Source organism: Corvus moneduloides, chromosome 3 (assembly GCF_009650955.1).
Source record: "Corvus moneduloides isolate bCorMon1 chromosome 3, bCorMon1.pri, whole genome shotgun sequence".
Classification (NCBI taxonomy): Eukaryota; Metazoa; Chordata; class Aves; order Passeriformes; family Corvidae; genus Corvus; species Corvus moneduloides.
The window spans coordinates 69410068-69430108 of record NC_045478.1 but is presented as its reverse complement, the minus strand read 5'-3'; the positions used below and the strand labels follow the sequence as shown (position 1 = coordinate 69430108).

The window sequence follows — 20041 nt, the reverse complement described above, 5'->3', positions numbered from 1 at the left end:
CCTTTGGGTGCAAACCCTTTCAGACTCAATTACCTTTGATGCCAGAACCAGACATCAGCACTTCTGTTTTTTCAGAAGGCAACTTTGACTCACTTGGCATTCTCTTAAGGGCTGACGTTGCCAGAATGGATAGAGAAGCCCTTTGGCTTTTGGTCATCCCGGAGTCAGGCACTCAATTTCCAGAGTCAGAGGGTCTGTGACTCTGGAATGGGCAGACATTGGGCCAGGGTTGTCAAGAAGAAAGGAAAGGGGAAACTACTTAATCTGGATAGCACACCCCCAATTTAGACCTTGTTTTAGCATATTCTGTTGTTGCTGCAATTGTCTTAATGACAGCTGTTTTAAAAAATTGTCACAAACCTAAGGGGCTTCAAAAATGGAACCCCGTAGTTGCAATTCAGTTGATTTTCTGATTAAAAAAGGCAACAGTGATAGAATCAGATTCTGAAGAGTCTTTGCACATCAAAGAGGATTCATTTCCAGCTAATCTTTAGGAGGCTGTACTTGCATTTTCAGTCTCAGCACAACCAATCAAAGCTGCAGAGCTGCATCTCTCCTTAGTTCAGAATTTAACAGAGTAGTGTCAGGAAAAGTTCTGCTTTTGAACAAACTGAAAAGAACTGAGAAAATCTGAGATTCTAACTGGCAAGACTCATGTCTGAGGTTCATTTCTGAAAGGTAATATAAAAAAGACAAATCTGGGATTCTGACTGAATATTCCTTAATGGGAAATTGTATTGGTGGTGATAGGGAATGACTCTCAGGTGAGTTAGAAGACTGCACTTTGTTCTTTTATTTTTCTTTGGTAATGATGCTTCTAATTCTGAATCAGCACTGCAACTTTTTGCTTTGCTAGAAAGAGCATGTATTATTTTTCCACCTCAAGCATATGTCACGTCAAAAGCACCCAGATGCAGCCGGCAACTAAATCAGTATTGCTTCTCCAAAACAGTGAATTCATACTGAGCGTGTACCAGCCCATGGGTAACCTGCAACGCAGAATGAATTTGGAATCCTGGCTGCAAGGGACAATTTGAGTACTGATATGACCAGATGCCAGTTCTTCAGGAGGAATCATTTTTGGCATGTTTATAGCTGTCATAGGTTAGCAAGCATAGTCCCGGAAGGGACGTCCTTGCTAAGGGGTGCTTACAGTTTCCTCTGGGAACTGATAGAACCTATCAGCTGGCCAGTTTGAATATGGACAATTCTCTAAGCCACTTAAAGTTGCGATCACCTCTGTGATCCACATTTAAGAATAGGCAAACTCCCCCTCCAAGCTCTCTCTCGTTTCCGGCGCTGGGACAGGTGGCTGCAGGGCCCGTGCGGGGGCCAGCGGGCCCGGCCAGGCCCTGCTTGGGCCAGGCCGGGCCGGGCCACGGCCATCCTGGGTCGATGGACCTGTTCCAGCCATGGAACCCCCCCCCACTGCCTTGCCGTGGGCAGCCGGAGCGGCTCGGCTCTCCCCTCTCTCCACTGCGATAAGAAACATTCAACATTCCAGCTGCAAAGCTGCAAGGCCGAGGTGAGAGTAACCCTTTTATTGCTGTGAAGAGCTGAAAACCTGAGGGAAGAGAGAGAGGAGATGCTTAAAGCTGAAATTCTGTTGTGAAGCTATGATATATCAGAGTATCCTGTTGTAATTTCATGAAGATATGGGGGGTGGAGTGTTCAACTCGTAAGCAAAAGCACCTGCGTTGAGATAGGCAGATGCTGACGCAGCTGTAATTTCATGAGAAGTTTGGACAGGGAGAGATGAGGACTTTTGCTCCAAACGGGAAAGGAGAAAACCTCAGTCCGTAGAGATGAACCAGATGAGGACTTTTGCTCCAAACGGGAAAGGAGAAAACCTCAGTCCGTAGAGATGAACCAGATGAGGACTTTTGCTCCAAACGGGAAAGGAGAAAACCTCAGTCCGTAGAGATGAACCAGATGAGGACTTTTGCTCCAAATAGGAAAGGAGAAAACCTCAGTTCCTAGAGATGAACCAGAGATAGTCCTAACGATGAAGATGATGAAGACCCTTTGCTCCCAGGGAAGGAGAAGGGCCTCTGTTTTTGTTTCTGAACGGCTCAACCTTAAAATTGTACCCCAAAAAACTTCAAGAGTGGACCCTCGAAAGCAGTTGCGGGAAAAGCTGCAAGTCGGGGGAAAGGACTCACACGCAGGCAGAGAGACTCCTCTTCCTAAATGGACTGAACAATATTTGGAAGTGGGCGGCTGTCTCGTTGTGATAATGTTTTCATAGCATGAGCAAGAAGAGACTTCTCTTTCTAAATGGACTGAACAAGGTTATTATGGAAGTGGTAAACAGACTGAACATCTTAAGGGTTGTCTTTTCACATTGTCAGTGGGAGAAGGGAGGAAGGTGGGGGGAGGAGGAGAGTTCTGAAGGTGGTATAATTTTTTTTCTTCTTTTAGGTCTGTTAATAAACTTCTTTATATTCTTTCAAGTTTGGTGCCTGTTTTGCATTTCTCCTAATTCTTATCTCACAGCAGATAAACAGTAATGAGTATTTTGGACCAAACCACTACACTAAATTGGTGTCTCCGCCCGGTTACAAACCGAACCCGCGACAAAATGGTGGAGAATGCGGGCAATTGATGAGAACTGTGAGATAATGATTAATTAGGAGGAATACTGGGCAAAGCAAGTATTAAGTCATAAGTTAAGTAGCATGATAGTGAGAAACTTATATTGTAATTGTATTGAACTATCTAGGGGTGGAATATGGTAGAAGTTGAATGTAATTTTGATAATAATTCTTAAATGTGTCTTCACAGAGGTGAGGGGTGGAGAATGTCATAGGTTAGCAAGCATAGTCCCGGAAGGGACGTCCTTGCTAAGGGGTGCTTACAGTTTCCTCTGGGAACTGATAGAACCTATCAGCTGGCCAGTTTGAATATGGACAATTCTCTAAGCCACTTAAAGTTGCGATCACCTCTGTGATCCACATTTAAGAATAGGCAAACTCCCTCTCCAAGCTCTCTCTCGTTTCCGGCGCTGGGACAGGTGGCTGCGGGCCCGGCCAGGCCCTGCTTGGGCCAGGCCGGGCCGGGCCACGGCCATCCTAGGTCGATGGACCTGTTCCAGCCATGGAACCCCCCCCCCCCCCACTGCCTTGCCGTGGGCAGCCGGAGCGGCTCGGCTCTCCCCCCTCTCCACTGCGATAAGAAACATTCAACATTCCAGCTGCAAAGCTGCAAGGCCGAGGTGAGAGTAACCCTTTTATTGCTGTGAAGAGCTGAAAACCTGAGGGAAGAGAGAGAGGAGATGCTTAAAGCTGAAATTCTGTTGTGAAGCTATGATATATCAGAGTATCCTGTTGTAATTTCATGAAGATATGGGGGGTGGAGTGTTCAACTCGTAAGCAAAAGCACCTGCGTTGAGATAGGCAGATGCTGACGCAGCTGTAATTTCATGAGAAGTTTGGACAGGGAGAGATGAGGACTTTTGCTCCAAACGGGAAAGGAGAAAACCTCAGTCCGTAGAGATGAACCAGATGAGGACTTTTGCTCCAAACGGGAAAGGAGAAAACCTCAGTCCGTAGAGATGAACCAGATGAGGACTTTTGCTCCAAACGGGAAAGGAGAAAACCTCAGTCCGTAGAGATGAACCAGATGAGGACTTTTGCTCCAAACGGGAAAGGAGAAAACCTCAGTCCGTAGAGATGAACCAGATGAGGACTTTTGCTCCAAATAGGAAAGGAGAAAACCTCAGTTCCTAGAGATGCTCCCAGAGATAGTCCTAACGATGAAGATGATGAAGACCCTTTGCTCCCAGGGAAGGAGAAGGGCCTCTGTTTTTGTTTCTGAACGGCTCAACCTTAAAATTGTACCCCAAAAAACTTCAAGAGTGGACCCTCGAAAGCAGTTGTGGGAAAAGCTGCAAGTCGGGGGAAAGGACTCACACGCAGGCAGAGAGACTCCTCTTCCTAAATGGACTGAACAAAGTTATTTGGAAGTGGGCGGCTGTCTCGTTGTGATAATGTTTTCATAGCATGAGCAAGAAGAGACTTCTCTTTCTAAATGGACTGAACAAGGTTATTATGGAAGTGGTAAACAGACTGAACATCTTAAGGGTTGTCTTTTCACATTGTCAGTGGGAGAAGGGAGGAAGGTGGGGGGAGGAGGAGAGTTCTGAAGGTGGTATAATTTTTTTTTCTTCTTTTAGGTCTGTTAATAAACTTCTTTATATTCTTTCAAGTTTGGTGCCTGTTTTGCATTTCTCCTAATTCTTATCTCACAGCAGATAAACAGTAATGAGTATTTTGGACCAAACCACTACACTAAATTGGTGTTTCCGCCCGGTTACAAACCGAACCCGCGACAATAGCAGTGTATTTCTCAATCGAATCTGTTCATGCTAAACATTAAACTTGCCACAAGTAGCAGCTTTGCAAATGTGTAGAGGTAGTTGGCTTTCTAAGGAGAAACTTTTCTATGTTTTGTAAAGTAGAACCTAAAATCTCAGTGATCTACAGAAGCCTGAAGTAGATTATCTGGATTCCTGCCTGGAATTCAGGCACATAATCACTTTTAATTCTTTAAACTGTAAAATTTCTTGTCTTCCACAGAGTGGTGAAGAGGACAACCCCATGAAGTCAGGTTTCTGTTGTGACAACTGCTCTATCATCACAACAACTCCTGGAACTTGTGAAGAAACATCACTGCAAAGATAGCACACTGGTATTACCTTGACAGCTCTCCCTGGCTCTGCAGACTCCCATGCTTCTTTCATGGCTCTGATCTCATCTGCTCGCCGGGTGTCTTTCTTCATCTCCAGAAAGTCTGCCTCTTTCTGTTCGCTAACTATGCGTAAAATCCAGTAGGGTGTGTTTGAATCTGCTGGCTGAAAGTATCATAAACACAATGTAGTCACTGGTACACATCTATTATCACTCTTTAGGATGAAGTTATATTTTTCTATACTGATAATTTTTCTGACTGATATGCATTGTACATTGACAGACTGATACGCATTATGACACAAATAGAGGCTGCCAAAGGAAAGAAAAATTACTTTGCAATGCCTGGAAGCTCTTTCAGGTATTTTGTTCACATGTTTTCCCCCACCCCCATACAGCATGCTCCACCCTCCCAGTTCTTCTGAACAGTTTGTCTGAACCAGAGTATTTTGCAGTGATTTTTCATGCAATTGTTTTATCTCCCTTCCCTTCCCTTCCTTTCCCTTCCCTTCCCTTCCTTTCCCTTCCCTTCCCTTCCTTTCCCTTCCTTTCCCTTCCCTTCCCTTCCTTTCCCTTCCCTTCCCTTCCTTTCCCTTCCCTTCCCTTCCCTTCCCTTCCCTTCCCTTCCCTTCCCTTCCCTTCCCTTCCCTTCCCTTCCCTTCCCTTCCCTTCCCTTCCCTTCCCTTCCCTTCCCTTCCCTTCCCTTCCCTTCCCTTCCCTTCCCTTCCCTTCCCTTCCCTTCCCTTCCCTTCCCTTCCCTTCCCTTCCCTTCCCTTCCCTTCCCTTCCCTTCCCTTCTTTACTAGAAGCCTTATTATATTCAAGTGGGATTTTTGTTTAGAAATAAACCTTGCTCTGTCTTGTAAAGTTCTTTTCCAGTCACTTCCCAAAGTCTCTAAAACACCTTAACACGTGGCTTCTCCAGAATCACAGGGTAAGTAGCCCCTGAAGTCTAGGAGACTATTCTGCTGTCTGATGAACCAATGAGATATTGTGCTGCATATATTTCTGGAAACCATACCATCTGAAGAAGCTTTAAGCCTAAGACTTAGAACTAGGGTGAGGAGTTCAGCTCTTATTTGAGACTAAAGGTGGGCATCTTCTTTATCTGCAAGGGCTCCATCTCAAAACTTGCATCTGTTTTAGTGGTGGACTCCCAAGAACCATTGTCCCAGCACCTCTAGTATAAGGCACTATTCCAGAACTCTGTATAACTAGGTGTGGATATGAATCACAGGGAAGTCTGCTGTGCAGCAAGTTTAGTCAACAAAAAAAAAACCCAGTAGAGATTTCTTCATGAAAAATCCATGGATCACTCCTTGAACTACACACCATGAGGCAGCAAAATTCCCAGAAAAAGCAATACCATTAAACAAGGTGCTGTCAGTTCCTTCATTGCTTTCCATTAATCTGTTTGCAACCAATAATGTCAATTATTCCTTTTAAGGCATAAAGGCTGGCAATAGCTTTTCAGACAGCCACAGGACACTCAGATGATCCCACCCCAGGGGAGAAGAACTTCCAAGTAAGCAAGTACGTACCAATTTTTCTGCCACTGTGTGTCTGCATGCTAATGACAATTGTGATATATGAGACAGGAACTGACTACAGTGGAAAGACCTATTTCATCTCCCTAGGAACCTATGAAAGCCACTATGAGGGACTAATGGAACACAAATATGGTGAATTCATGGAATTTAGTAAGCCTTCAGCAGAGACAGGAAACTACACCAACAAAAGGAACAACCAGTAGTTCCTTTATACATAAACAAAGAAATGAGCAAATGGTATTTCTAAATCCAGGAGGCACATTTTTTGCATTCAACCTTTTTAATTCAGCCTTTCTCAGGTGTAAAGCTAAAATGGTGGCAAAGCAGGGTATAGAGAAATGCAAGGGATGTTAGAAGTCCTAGCAGTACTGATCTGCAGACCTGAGAATATCTCTATATTCAGTGCAAGGATGGCACATTCAACAAATCAAGGCTTTGGCCTTGTTCTCACCTGAGATTCAAGTGATCCTCTTTCGTTCTGGAACTTCTCTTTTTCTGTCTTCTCAAATACTTTATCTTTTGATCTTATGGTTGACTCAGGAATACTTGCAATCTTTTTTACTTTGAAAGAAGTGAGAGTTAGGGGAAAGTTGTGCTCCTCGTCCTTTCCCCTGTGTATTACTCAGATGTAGTTATAATGCATGACGAATTAGAGAATATCATTGTTATCCATAAATATAGTTCCCCATACAAAACCCAGGGTGGAATAACAGCACAAAACAATCATAAAGAGAGACAAAGGGAACCCAGTTAATTAGTTGACACTTTCAAGTACTACCAAGAAAGAATGTGAAGACAAAACAACTTTTGAAAACGTACTTACAAGGTGAACGTATTGTGACAGCCTTATCTGTCCTAAATAGCACTTTACTCAGGGCTTAACTGAGAGTTTGTCACGGTGCCTGCTATCAGTCACTGCACTGCTGCCTTGTGTATGGGTCGGTATAAAGACTTCAATGCACAAGAATCACAGCTTCACACTCACTTCCCTTATACAGTCTCATACAATCACTGGCAGTGTTTGTTATGCACCAGGAAGGTATGAAGCTCAAAATAGGTAAAGTCAATGTTCTCATTATCTCACATCCTAAGACTGTCTAGAACAGAGAATGTAGATACAACCCACCAAAAATGCAAGGAAGTTAAGGCAAAGAAACATGTTTGGGACTCGAGGCATATTTAAGAAATGCAAAATTGTCATTATCACAACTATCTGAGAACATTTTTAATTAATTATATTATCAGTACATATGTATACTATATGTTTGAATTAATGATACTGAGAATTGACATTTGCATCACTATTTTGCAATGTCTTAGCTGGTGAGAGCTGTAAACAAGACTTATTGCATGTCATATTCTTGTTGAAATAAATTAATAAATAAAGCCTGTAATAGCATTTAACTTCAATAGCATCAGGAGTGTATCAGTTGAAACAACTAGGGATGTATCCAAAACACTATGAGGAAGATTAAAGACCTGAGTCCGAAATCTCCATTTCCTTCCACCTTCCTACTTAAACATTGAGACAAGTGCTGAAACCTAGATTTAGCCAATACGGTAAAATAGGGGACTTCTCTCAGAAAAAAGTTGATATGAGTGACTGTTTCACAGTCTGATGATAATAATAAGATATCTTTCAGTTAATGCTTTCAAGATAAGATATCTTTTACTTAGTGCTTTTCCAATTTCTTTCCACTGAGAACAAATCATTGTACTGCACGATTAATGAGCTTTGGATGAGATCTGCAATGTCATGGCTAAGATTATAGGGATATATAAAATCCTAAATATTAAATATATAGAAACATATTTATAATGCACATATAGCTCCACATAAAAATATATATTATATGGTATATAAGTAATATCATACATATTACACTGTACATGTGTTTATCTGGAAATGGTATTATTCTTATCTCCTCATGATACTTTAAAAAATGTCCAATGACACCAAAGTGTAAAACTTAATTGATTCAGGGCTATCAAGGCATATATTAAAGAATGAAAGTAAAAATTAAAGTGGTCTCCACAAATACTGAATAGACTAAAACAAATAATGATGACATAATTCAAAGTTATAAAATGATTACAAAAATGGCTTTCCCTTTAATTTCACATTATCATTACATAGTAGCACCATAAATCAGGCTGGTGTACATGCATTATTCAAGGAATTATTAATTTTTAGAGACAAATTATTTATTGTTTACACAAACACTCAAAAGACATTCAGTGTAGTTAGCTAAATGATTCCAGACAAAGAATTTCTATGTCATAGGATACTACAAGCTTGTCTGGTTTCTATAAATATTTAGTGACTCTGAATTATAACATTTCGATGTTCTGAACTTATAGCATATCCTGATAAGTTATCAAAGAACAAGGAAGCATAAGAAATGATAGGGCTAGAATGAGGTAACCTACTTTAAATCCAGATATGAAGGCTTAGGGCAAGATTAAGTTGAGATCTCCAAGCTCTGCCATGAGCTGCCCTGTTCAAGTTCCCACAGCCCTTCCCACTCCCTCAGCAGAGCAAGAAGTATCCCCAGTTTTGGGATCATCCTCCAGACATGCCTGGAGGGGGCAATGATTGCATTTCGGCTTGCTGCCCGCTCTGATTCAAAGGGAGATGCGAGTAACAACTTGGGACTTTTCTTAGGGCAAAGCCAGGCAAATGCTTTGTATGGGATATGATAAGAAGAAAGGCAGGCAGATGATACAGAAAGTAAAAGGCCATTCCAGCTCACAGCTTATGCATCAATCATCACAAACTCTCAGTGGCAGTTTTTGTATCTGTATGGCACCAAGAAAAGCTTGGGCATCACGCAGGCTGTCAGTGATGACACACAGCTGACAGCAACTTTAAAATTAGCTTCTCTACTGCTCTTCAATTATTTATACAAAAATTCATTTAGTCTAATGCCAAATGTGACCAAAGTGATCATCCAGTCTGATGTCCTGCCTATGACAAGCTTGACAATTGCACCAAATGCTTTCTAGATGAAACTCAGCTTCAGATTGAGATACATCAATTCTCTTTTTTTAGGCAAGATAGACAGCAACTCCTGGTTTATGAAATTTAAATTACAGAGACTCTATCTTATTCATAGGTATAATACAGAGGAGTCTTTTGAAGCTTTCTTTGAGAAGGTATCATGCTCCTGTATGAAATAGGCTCTGAGCATTTAGTGGGATTATCCAGTAGTTGATAGCAATAACTGTAAGTTGCCCCATGAGGGACTTTCATATTTTGTTAAGAAAAGATTGAGAAGTTCAGATGTTGCTTTTCCTGTCTTTGACTGGACCGTCAGGAGGATTCTCACAGATGGCAACATCAAAAATCTTTCCAAAATTGGGCTCACCCATACACTAAAGTAACAGAAAAAATACACCAGGATAGAAGCAATCCAATAATATGGTCACAGTAGTAGTGTGGGGTTAGAGTGTGGCTTAGAGATCTACAGCACCATCATGTATCCTCTGTGAACTATTTGTTCACTGAACAGCAGGCAGGTGATTAATCACTACTGACAGGCAAGCAGGGAAAGAGATAAAGAGAGAGAGATCTGAACATCCTGTGAAACATCCCATGGAATCCTCCCCTTGGCACAAGCCAGCAAATTCTCCTTTGGGAAAAGAAAACCTGTGGGAGAAACTTTCACAGCTTTGGAGGATAAAAAGGAATATTCCAAAGCATATTTTCTGTCCTGCCTTTTCAAACCTACCTCTACTACCTGGGCTGGGCACTCTATCTCCCCTGCTTTCCTAGTTGGATAGACAGCCTTCTCTTATCAACAGCTTATACTCCTAAGTTAATTTAAGGTAATATGTAAAATACATGCTGCAGTTAGCATTCAGCACACAGTGATGATTCAGCTAGGGGTTGTGACAGTTGCACAATAAAACTTGTGATCTTATTACCAAAAAAATAAAACCAAAGAACCCCAAAACATAATAGCTGAAAATCCTATACACAAAATGAACCTTAAAGTGATTTTGTTCACACAGTCAAGCAACTGACAATAGTACTAGCAGTTGCAAGATTGCCCGCTAACTGTTCCCCTTTTCCACAAGAATTATGATCTTGAGCTTGCATTTTTAAAAATATTTTACCATTGAAGACTTGCTCTGCAACAGTTCTCAGAAGGAGGAGACAAAAAAAAAAAAAAAAGAGAGAGCAAGAAAAAAGAGAGAAAAGACGAAGACCACATAAATAAACTATGTGGAACTTCCTAATTTCTGTGTACTTAGGTTTTCCTGCCTAATGCCTTTTTAATGTTTTGTTTGTGCAATGGGCTCTTTAATGAAACATTTAATGGGATTTCATATATAATAAATATGACTAAGTATTATTCACAAAATAACTTTCACTAACACAGTTCTTTTTACAAGTACAAACATCAACAAATACAAAATTATCATAGGATCTGTATACCAGAGAATTTATTTTCTTCAAAAATGTTTGAAATAAGTATTTATAATATTGGTGAATATCAACAGTATAATAGCATGGGTTGTCATTTAAAGGGAGACTAGTTTAAAAGACTTTAGCAGATCTTAATACGAAGTTGAAGTATGGTTTTGCCATGATAAATTAGCTTTAATACAAAATTAACTCCAGATGGCACTGTCGGCTTACATGAAAAAGGGATACTTGCAACAGGGAAAATTTGTTGCAGAAATTTTTCAACTGGCTCACTGCAGCATTCTTAAAAATCACATGGTGAGACAATACCTTTTTGGTTATACACCAATATTATTATTATATGAATTTTGTGTCTGACAACTGGTGTCATCAATTTTAAATGGTAAAGGTCAGTTTTCAAACTGATTTAAGACTAGATTAGAAAAAAGATTAAATGTTTGGGTTTTCCCCAAAATACTTAACTATAGTAAGCACTCCAGATAAATATTGCTGTTAATAGGGGTACATAAACACTAAGGATTAAATGTGTATTGGTGTTTAAACTTTTTGATCTAGGTTGTTTTTAAACTCTGTTGGTGGCTTAGGCAATCTGTTGGTATCTTTGTATGAACAGAAATACTCAGTTAATAAGAACTGTGAAATGGATTTGGGTTACTCTAAAATGCAGCAATTATGACAGGGCACAAAAATGACACTATTTTAAAATAATCCCAAGAGAAAAAGTGCTTGTTATCACTGACTGTAGCTTAAGTATGTTTGAATGCAAATGAGCATCAATTACCATGGAGAAGGGGAGCTATGAACTGGAATACTGCTACCTTGAATTCAACATGAGAATACTGATGACATTGACAAGGTTCAGTGATATGAGCTGAGAACTAGTGAAGAAGCTTAAGAGATGAAGTGACCTCCCTTGACGTGCAGCTCTACAGGCCACAGTGAAGCTGTATAAAAGGATACACACCAGTAGCGTGGCAGGTGTGCCAAGTGCAAGTGTCCCTATGTAACTGACTCAGAAGGATAAGAGGATGTAACAGGATGTCTATTGTAAGAAGCAGTCTACAGGGAAAATTAAGAGAATAAATGGAATCATCTAGGAAGAAAAGATGATATTGTGAAGAACACAACAAACTACAAACAGGTGAAATCACTAAAAGAGCTGTGTACAGGCCTGTAAGCCTACATGACATAGCTCCTCAACTGCTACTAAAACTGTCTAGAGACTATAGTAAATCAAGAAGATACATATTTGTAAAGTTGCATAATAATAACTGAAGAAATACTGAAAAAAATCTCAAATATTGCATACATCCCAAACCCAAGAAATTATATCATATCCATCAGTAATTACCGCTGCTGAATCTCAGTTCAGTCCAGGGTACTAGATATTACAAAAAAAAGACTTGACCAGACATTTTAAGAGAAATATGTAAATATAGTAAGAAGTGAGACATACCACTAGTAAATAAAAATCAATCCATCCTAAAAAGTTACAGGGTATTAGCAAGTGTATATATATGAGGAAGCAAATACTTTCTGCTTATCACTTCTTTTAAAAATTGAGTTATAGAACTTTAGTATTAATGATACAGAAAATTTACTGAATGGTGGAAAGTAATATTTTAGGTTCTGCAGGAACCTAGGGGTGAGAACACAGGAGAATCAGCTGCCTGTGTGCGTGATGTTCTGCACTAGCAGCTGGAGTAGGGCTGCAGCCTCAGAGCTCATAGGGGATGCAGGGGCCAGCTACTGGGCACACTAGGTGTCTAAGTCCAGCTGGTGGAGGGATCCACCTTTATAGAAATATATAGTCTCTCTAGGGGACTTCCATTCTTTCCAGCCAAAGAGGGAAAAGCAGGATGAGGCAGGTGGTACTGTCTGTGTTTGTGTATGTGCTTTGAGTGTCTGTCTGTGATCTGTGAAGCTGGCAATGTGTGTGTGTGTGTATATATGCATATATATATGTATACACATACATATATACATCGTGTGTATGTGTGTCTATGTGCATGTGCTTGGTGGGATGACATCTTCAGCCTCACAAATAGTTGGACCTGGGAATGTGCAGTAGCAGCAGCCTTGCCTCTCAGGCTGTTGGGTCCAGAGTGATAAACTTTAACATAATTAAGACCTAAATAATTTTGTGTCAACCCTACTGGTAAAAGAAGAAAAAATATGAGACATTTATCTGATTTACAGAATATTGACTAGTATTCTTAAGTGCTTTTAATGTGTCTTGGGCTTGGTTTTTACTGTCCCTTAAGAAATCCTACAATAATCTGTAAAAAACCCAAAACCCTTTAATTTCTCTGTCCCCTTCCTGACTTAGACATACGGACTGTACTTGGGAGCTTTCCTAGTCCTTCCTCTTGCTAAATTCTTCTCCTAGCAGTAAGAAGCAATACATTTCCCAAACCAGGCCTTTTTCCACCCTCTTGTTCAGTCCATTTTCTTAGATTATCAGCAGGCATGTTTCTGTTCCAGATCTCTACCTGAAGCTGAACCCTAAGAAGGTGAGTTTTGCGTGTATTCTCTGATTTCCTTGTATTTTGTGAACTGAAGAAGTAGATTCATGCAATCAAGCTTCATTTCTAAGAACTACAGAACAAAAATCTTTGTTGCCTAGTTATTTCACTCAAACAGTGAAAAAAATGTTGCTTGGAGCAATATATTTTTTTAAATCAGTAACATGGTACATTTAACTAAATATGTACTTAGATTAACCTACCTTTGATTTCATTTTTCTGCATTTCTTTCAGTTCCTGAACAAGCAAAGACTCACTCTCAGTAAGCAGCCAACTATCATGCAACACCAATGCCTCTATTGTATACTGGTGAGACTGTGAAAGAAAATGCAACATGCTGAAGTCATAACAATTACAGCAAGCATTCAAGTCCTGCAGGTTAGCAAAGTGCCAGGTATTGAATTCAGCAAATAAAACACGTTATTAATTATTAAGCTTGCACATAACAGCATTCGCAAGGAGCTTAAAAAATTAATGTTAATTCCACAGATCTTATTTTAATTCCTGTGAAATTAAACAATTACTCATGTGTTTATCAAGTAAAACTAAACTGGGCTATACAATAAGGAGCTACATTCCTGTAAGATTTTCATGCAACTTTCCTATGTATGCCATGTACTAAAACAAAGACATTTGTCTCTGATTTTAAGACCTACTACAGGGCTTTGAGCCCTAGTACTAGCACTCAATAATGCCTTAATGTGAGGCAGAGGTGACAGGGTCCATGGGCTGTTCTTAGGATATTTTGTTGCAATTGAATTCAACTATCAAGAAAAAATCACAGCAGAAAAACATGGGGAAATAGAAAAACAAGAACTGTTTTAGAAAGTATACCTCATTTCTGTAAAATAGATAAACAATACTAAATGACATCAAGAAAAACCCATTGTTTGACATTACTCTCTGACAAACTTGGCTTGAGTAGCAGATATTATGTGTCTGTTACTAACGTTTCCAGCTGACTGGAAATAGGTGTTTCTCTATGCAAACCATTACAGATGGCCTTCTGTAATATCATATTTCAAAGAAAGCTCATATTGAAGCATCAGAACTTTGATTTCTGGCCGTTTCTGATCCTTATGTGAAAGTTATACTATACTTGTATTGGATTTGCCAAATGAAAAACATTTAAAGATAGAGTAAATCACCTTGATATGAAACTCCCTACTTATTTAGTCATTCATATATGTACATTATCCTTTTTTCATCACCTCATTCAAAAGCTACCAATAATCTTAATTTTGGACTCCTTGTTCTTGCCTCAGGATAGAAAATCTCCACATGTACCAAAAGAATTAGCAATAACCCTTCACTCTTTGTTTGCTGTTTGTTTGCTTTTTTTTTCTTCCCAAATCCCAGTGATTAATAATCTCTTACTTGTTGTGGGCTTCCAACATTATTTTCAAAGTTTTCCAAGATGAAAGATTTATCTATTTTTATCACTGGAGCTTCCTGTACAAGGTCTGACTTGGAAGAACTTTTGCTGTTCTTTAATGAATTATTACTTGCTTTTTTCAATTGTCCAGTTTCCGATCCCTTCCTTGTACTACTTTGAATAATCTCTTGGTTTTTTACTGCAAAATGACAAAAAAAGGTCCAGAAATTCTATTAATTACTGGTATGAGGTAAACAGATGCTCCCAGAAAGTATTAGAAAGAATTAACATAGTCCATTTTCTCGTACTGAATTGTACTCACAAGGTTCCAATTAAAATTATGCTTATTCCAAATACTACCCTGATTTCATTTTGCATGCAAATCACAAATATCTTCAAAGTAAATAATGAGAAATTTGAGACTGTGTATATATGAGTGTTGTTACTGTTTATAAACCATATAATTTCTTCCCCTCAAAGTCCATGCTTCTTTCCTGCACCAGACACCACAACACTGTGCTATATCCATATTACAGAATATGGATAGCCTTGTGCTCCCCACGATGGGATCCCTTTGTGGCTAACCTAATTTAACAAATTGTGTAAAACTGGATGAAGGGAAGAGGTGCATTGGCCACAGTTCTGGCAGTGCCTACCCTTACCGAAGTCTCTTATCCAATCTCTTTGCGTCAACCTGACACAAAGATCATAGCTAACTTGAGCTAAAAAAAAGCCAGTCTTGAAAGGAGCCATAAAACTATTTGTGATCTGCCATTTATCAATGTATATCATTTTCACCTAAGGAAGATGTTAATGTGGAAAAACTGTGAAAACAGGAATGTTCTAAAGAAGGGTTGTCACAGAAATATCAACTCAGGAAACATAAATTTGTTTTCATTTCTAATGCCATTGAAATTTCTTTTGCCTGCTTGTCTACATAGAAAGTAAAGAGAATTCTAAAAGTGAACATCTCATAGAAAATTGAATAAGGACATTCATAATAATTCCCCTCTGGGGAAGCAGCTTCACCTGTGTTACCCTAACAACAGCTGGACCATCAGCTGGGAATGAGATATCATTTTGACTTCACTGAGGACAAGAGGCTTTACTCTTCCCAGGGTTTATTGTATAAACAAAGGATGATACTTCGTCATTGCAACACCTCAAAAGAAAAATGCACAATTTCATGTGTGTTGATGAAACATCCTGGGAAATTCACAGGAGGTGGCAGGACAATCAGACCAGATTCAGCAAAATTTACTTGTGGTATGTCAAAATATAAATGCCCTATCAGAGGTTTAAGTGTGCCCCTGGAAACTCAAATGGAGTCAAGAAATATTGTTTCTTATGAAAGTCAAATGCCATGGATTATTTCCTATTGCATCTTTCCTCTGCATAAGTCAGTGCTTCCTTGTTCCTAAGAAAAGCAATAGAAGTCAGGAAATCAAAGGAAGACCTTACTGAGATGGTCTCTTAAAGAGGTCTCAAACTCCTAATCACAAGTTATGAGTTGCTCTTCTGCATTGCATTCAGAATCTTTAGCATCAGAGCTATCCCTCTTGCTGTCCCTGTGGCAAGGAGGCCTGTGAGAGAAATGTGAAGAAAGACAATACTTGGTTTCTTCTAAACCATTTTTTAGGTGCTGCAGCTCCAGGGCTGTTATTTTGTAAAAGGCATTATGCCTAAGTAAGCCTGTAACTGTGGAATAGTTTCTCACTCAGATGCTGCTGAGCTTTCCAGGAATCAGTTAACTTCCCATGCTGTGAAGGTGAAAGTAGACATAATTCACAATGGTTGGATTATTAGGTCTTTCATCAGAAGGATCCAAAATCACGAGGCTTTCACTCAATAGAAGTGCATTTGGATGAATAAGAAACAACATCCAAAGAGCAGAATCTTGAATATTCTACATCTGCAAGAAAACCTGCTGCAAAGAAACAATTTGTATTCCAGATGGAAGAAAATGAAGACATTTTCTAATTGGGTAAATTGCCTTTAGGTTACCATTTGCAATATTTGCATAAAGGTTTCGAGTCAGGAATGATCTTCAGTGCCTGTCCAAGCACTGTTAGCAAGGGCCAGTGCAAATAATTTACAAAAAGGTAGCTTTAAAGCAGGGACGCCACCTAGATGTACTCCCTTGGAGTCAACAGAGAGGTAAGCTCTGCTCCAGGTGTTGTGTCGGGGTTTTAGGAGATGTGTACTGCCCTCTGAAGGAGTTTACCTCTACCTATCAAGATAGGTGGAGTTCAAGGGAGGCTGTATTCCTTAGGCTACAACTGGCTTTCAGGAATGCCTCGCTATCCCCCTCTTCTCTCTCTCCTAAACCTGAAGAGCTTGAGTATTGAAAAGTTCTATAATGATTTTCCCAGAGGGAGATCCTGCCATGAAGATATCTCAGAATGATGGAATCCCCCTTAAGACTCATTCTCTTTCCCTTGCAGGAAGGATCACTTGGAAAAGCTTCCCAAAATACATACACAGCCAACAATTCTTGCAATGGTCACCAGGTAGTGCTGTAACACCAAATTAGTTTTCTTACTACATACAAAAATATGTATATGTCACTCTTGGTTTTCCTAAGTTCTGACTAGAAAGAACTCCTACCTACGTTGCTTCCAGATTCAAGCAAATATCTGAAAGATATTTTGATACTTTGTGAGAGGATTATATCAGACTGTTACTGTGGAAAATGAAAGGATTGTGAACATTCACTTGGCCCATCTGTGCTTATGCAACTGCTGTGCTTGTATCAACAAAACGAATTGTGCTTGCAGTGTGTGTCAATATGTAACTCCTTTATTGTCAAGCAAATTTTCAAGGTCAAAGTCATCTGCTACATCTCAAAAGAGGTAAATATATTCAAAATCAAGAGGTTTAATGTAGGTTTTGAGCTGTGAAAGACATTTATAGAACAGCTGTGACTTGAGATGAATTAACAGGCTGTGGGTGGGCAAGAGAGATAATGTTTTATTGGTGATGCTTGCACAATAATGTCACTTAAGAGGACTTCTGGCAACACAGTGATCAATTCTATGAGAGGCAGAACATGTGTGGTAGTGAATAAGTCTCAAATGTAGGGACTGTATCTGTCTTAACTAACAAGTTTGATGCCAATGGTACAGCAGTGTTTTCTGGTTATTCCTATGCTGAGAAAACACACTTTTTTAGAGAACAAAGAAGGAATCTTGTTGTATTGAATGTCAGTTGTACAAATCTCCCCCTGAATTTGGCATCAGTATTTCTGAGTGTTTCTATACTGTTATAGTACAGGCCATAAAAACACTTTTGACAACAGCAAAGAACCATGCTTTTACAATGCCATAAACTGAACCACTACTGAACCTAGAGACACTCAGTAGGTTGCATAATACAATACTGTCATATTGGTTATACTGAGTACATTTCACAATATTTTCATTTTGTTTGGATGCTATGAAAGATTCTACACAAAGTATATTCTTTGTGATATACAGGATGTATATTAATAGGAAAAGAACTTCAGTGTTAAGGCCAGTTGGTCTAGTATCATAAAAATACAAGTAATAGTAAAAAACCAACAAACAGTGACAGCTTCACAGTCATTCATTCATTCAATGGTAACTCTCTATATATTCACACACACTTAAAGAGCATCAGAATATTCATTTCAACTTCAAATATAGTCTAAAATCATAACACAATTTTATGGCTGCCACTGCTGAATAGGCCCTGATACAAAAACCTCACTATTTTCAATCAGGTTAATGTAACAGGTATTTCACTGAATAATTCATGATGGATTAAAATAATTCTAAATTAGCAGAAATTATTTGTATCACAGCACATTAGAGCTAGAATGTGTGTGTCTGATTTCTAAGGATATTTTGCAAAGTTCTCACATACGCATCCTGGTAGACTGGCAAAGACAAAATGCCCCTTTTAGTTATTCTGCCCCATCCTCTCCCTTCCAGCATCTGTTGGAACCCATTTATCTTCTCTGTCACTTGATTGTGCCTTTTAACTTATTTCAGTTCTTCAGATTATCATCTTTGCAGCAAGACAGTTTCCTGAAAGTAAGTTTCTCCTTCACGTTACTGAGGGTAACTTGGCACTGCCACTATTGTGATACTGATCCTAAGATGAGCTATTTTATACTTTCCTGTTTCTATTTCCACCAGTGTACTATTAAATTTACTATTCCACTTCCATATTCAAAAACCAGTAACCAAAAATAGCTACTTGGTAGCTGATCTTGGTAACTCAGAAAGAATCATGACAGCTTCTCTATAACTTCCTTTAAAACCCTAATGTTTTCATCTGAGGAATTACATTTTTAAAGCATGGTCTTCATAAGACTAAATTTTACATTTCTGGTCATAACAAGGTGCAGTTGAGACAGAAATCAAGATGTTTCATAAATATGATTAAATAAATTATTTTTTCCCATAAAGCATTTGAATTTCATATTATACATTATTCTAAAGCATCATGTTTGGAAACTCCATAGTTCAAAATAGTGGAGGTGAGCAGATGAAATATAATGCTATTTTGGGCTTTAGCAAAGCAATAATGCAGTATTTCAGCATATTGTCTTTGCCTCAGGTTCTCAATATGCTCAAATAGGGAAACTCAGGTTTACAGAAGATTTATTGTTTAGGAGTCTTCATAGAAGAACTGAAGACTTTAGTATCTTACATATCTTATGTATAGTAGTGTCCATTGAGAGTACAGCAGCAGACTTGTTTGCTTATAAACATCTGTTTCATTTAAGCAAACTTGTAATTCTTATGAAGAATTAATTTCAAAATTGAAACACATAGCTACAACGAATAATTCAAAATAGTACACAAATAAACTGGAAATCATTTGATTAAGAAATGAGGTGTATAGAAAACAGGAAAACAAATGAAGATTATCGAAGAAGATGGCATGGCTGTAGCCTCTAAAATCTATTACATATAAGAAGTGTAATGGAGGCAGGCAGAAGATACTTAATTTTTGTTTAAAGTTACCTGAGCACTACAGGGACCATTGCTGAAAGTATGTCTAAGAATTATGTACCTCATTCAACTGTACTTATTGGTTTTGAACAGTAAAGTTAAACAGCACTTCAAAATCAAATGTCAATCCACTGGCCGAGAGTACATTCAGATGACAAAACCTTCATTCCAGTTTTGTTCTAGTTTTTAGCAGCCCATCCACAATTTCATCAAATCATAAAAAATGCCAGTAACAAATGGCCAATAGTGTCTGATGGTAACTCTTTTGAGTACTGAGTCTGGCAGACCTCTAACTTCTGAAAGTCTGGAAATGAAGCATGAAAGAGGATGTCTGGATAACCTAACTGCCCTCTGGAGTGAACCTGAAGTTTTAACACTACATCAGAGGGAGATGATGGCAGACTACTGCTAAAATCTCAAGCTGAAGGATCTCTAAGTCCATTTGTAAATCAATACTTCCTTAGTGGGACAGCACATCCAAGGAAACTGG

General features: G+C 39.0%; 1 protein-coding gene across 1 annotated transcript in view; it reads right to left on the bottom strand.

The window, feature by feature from the left end:
• Window positions 1-20041, bottom strand: part of ADGB (androglobin) — a 118382-nt gene that overhangs the window by 6353 nt on the left and 91988 nt on the right. The window contains exons 27-30 of the mRNA XM_032102143.1: window positions 14572-14768; window positions 13398-13509; window positions 6689-6798; window positions 4697-4852 (exon numbers count right to left, since the gene is read on the bottom strand). Coding sequence (XP_031958034.1) covers window positions 4697-4852; window positions 6689-6798; window positions 13398-13509; window positions 14572-14768 — 575 coding nt within the window. The remainder of the gene's footprint in view (window positions 1-4696; window positions 4853-6688; window positions 6799-13397; window positions 13510-14571; window positions 14769-20041) is intronic.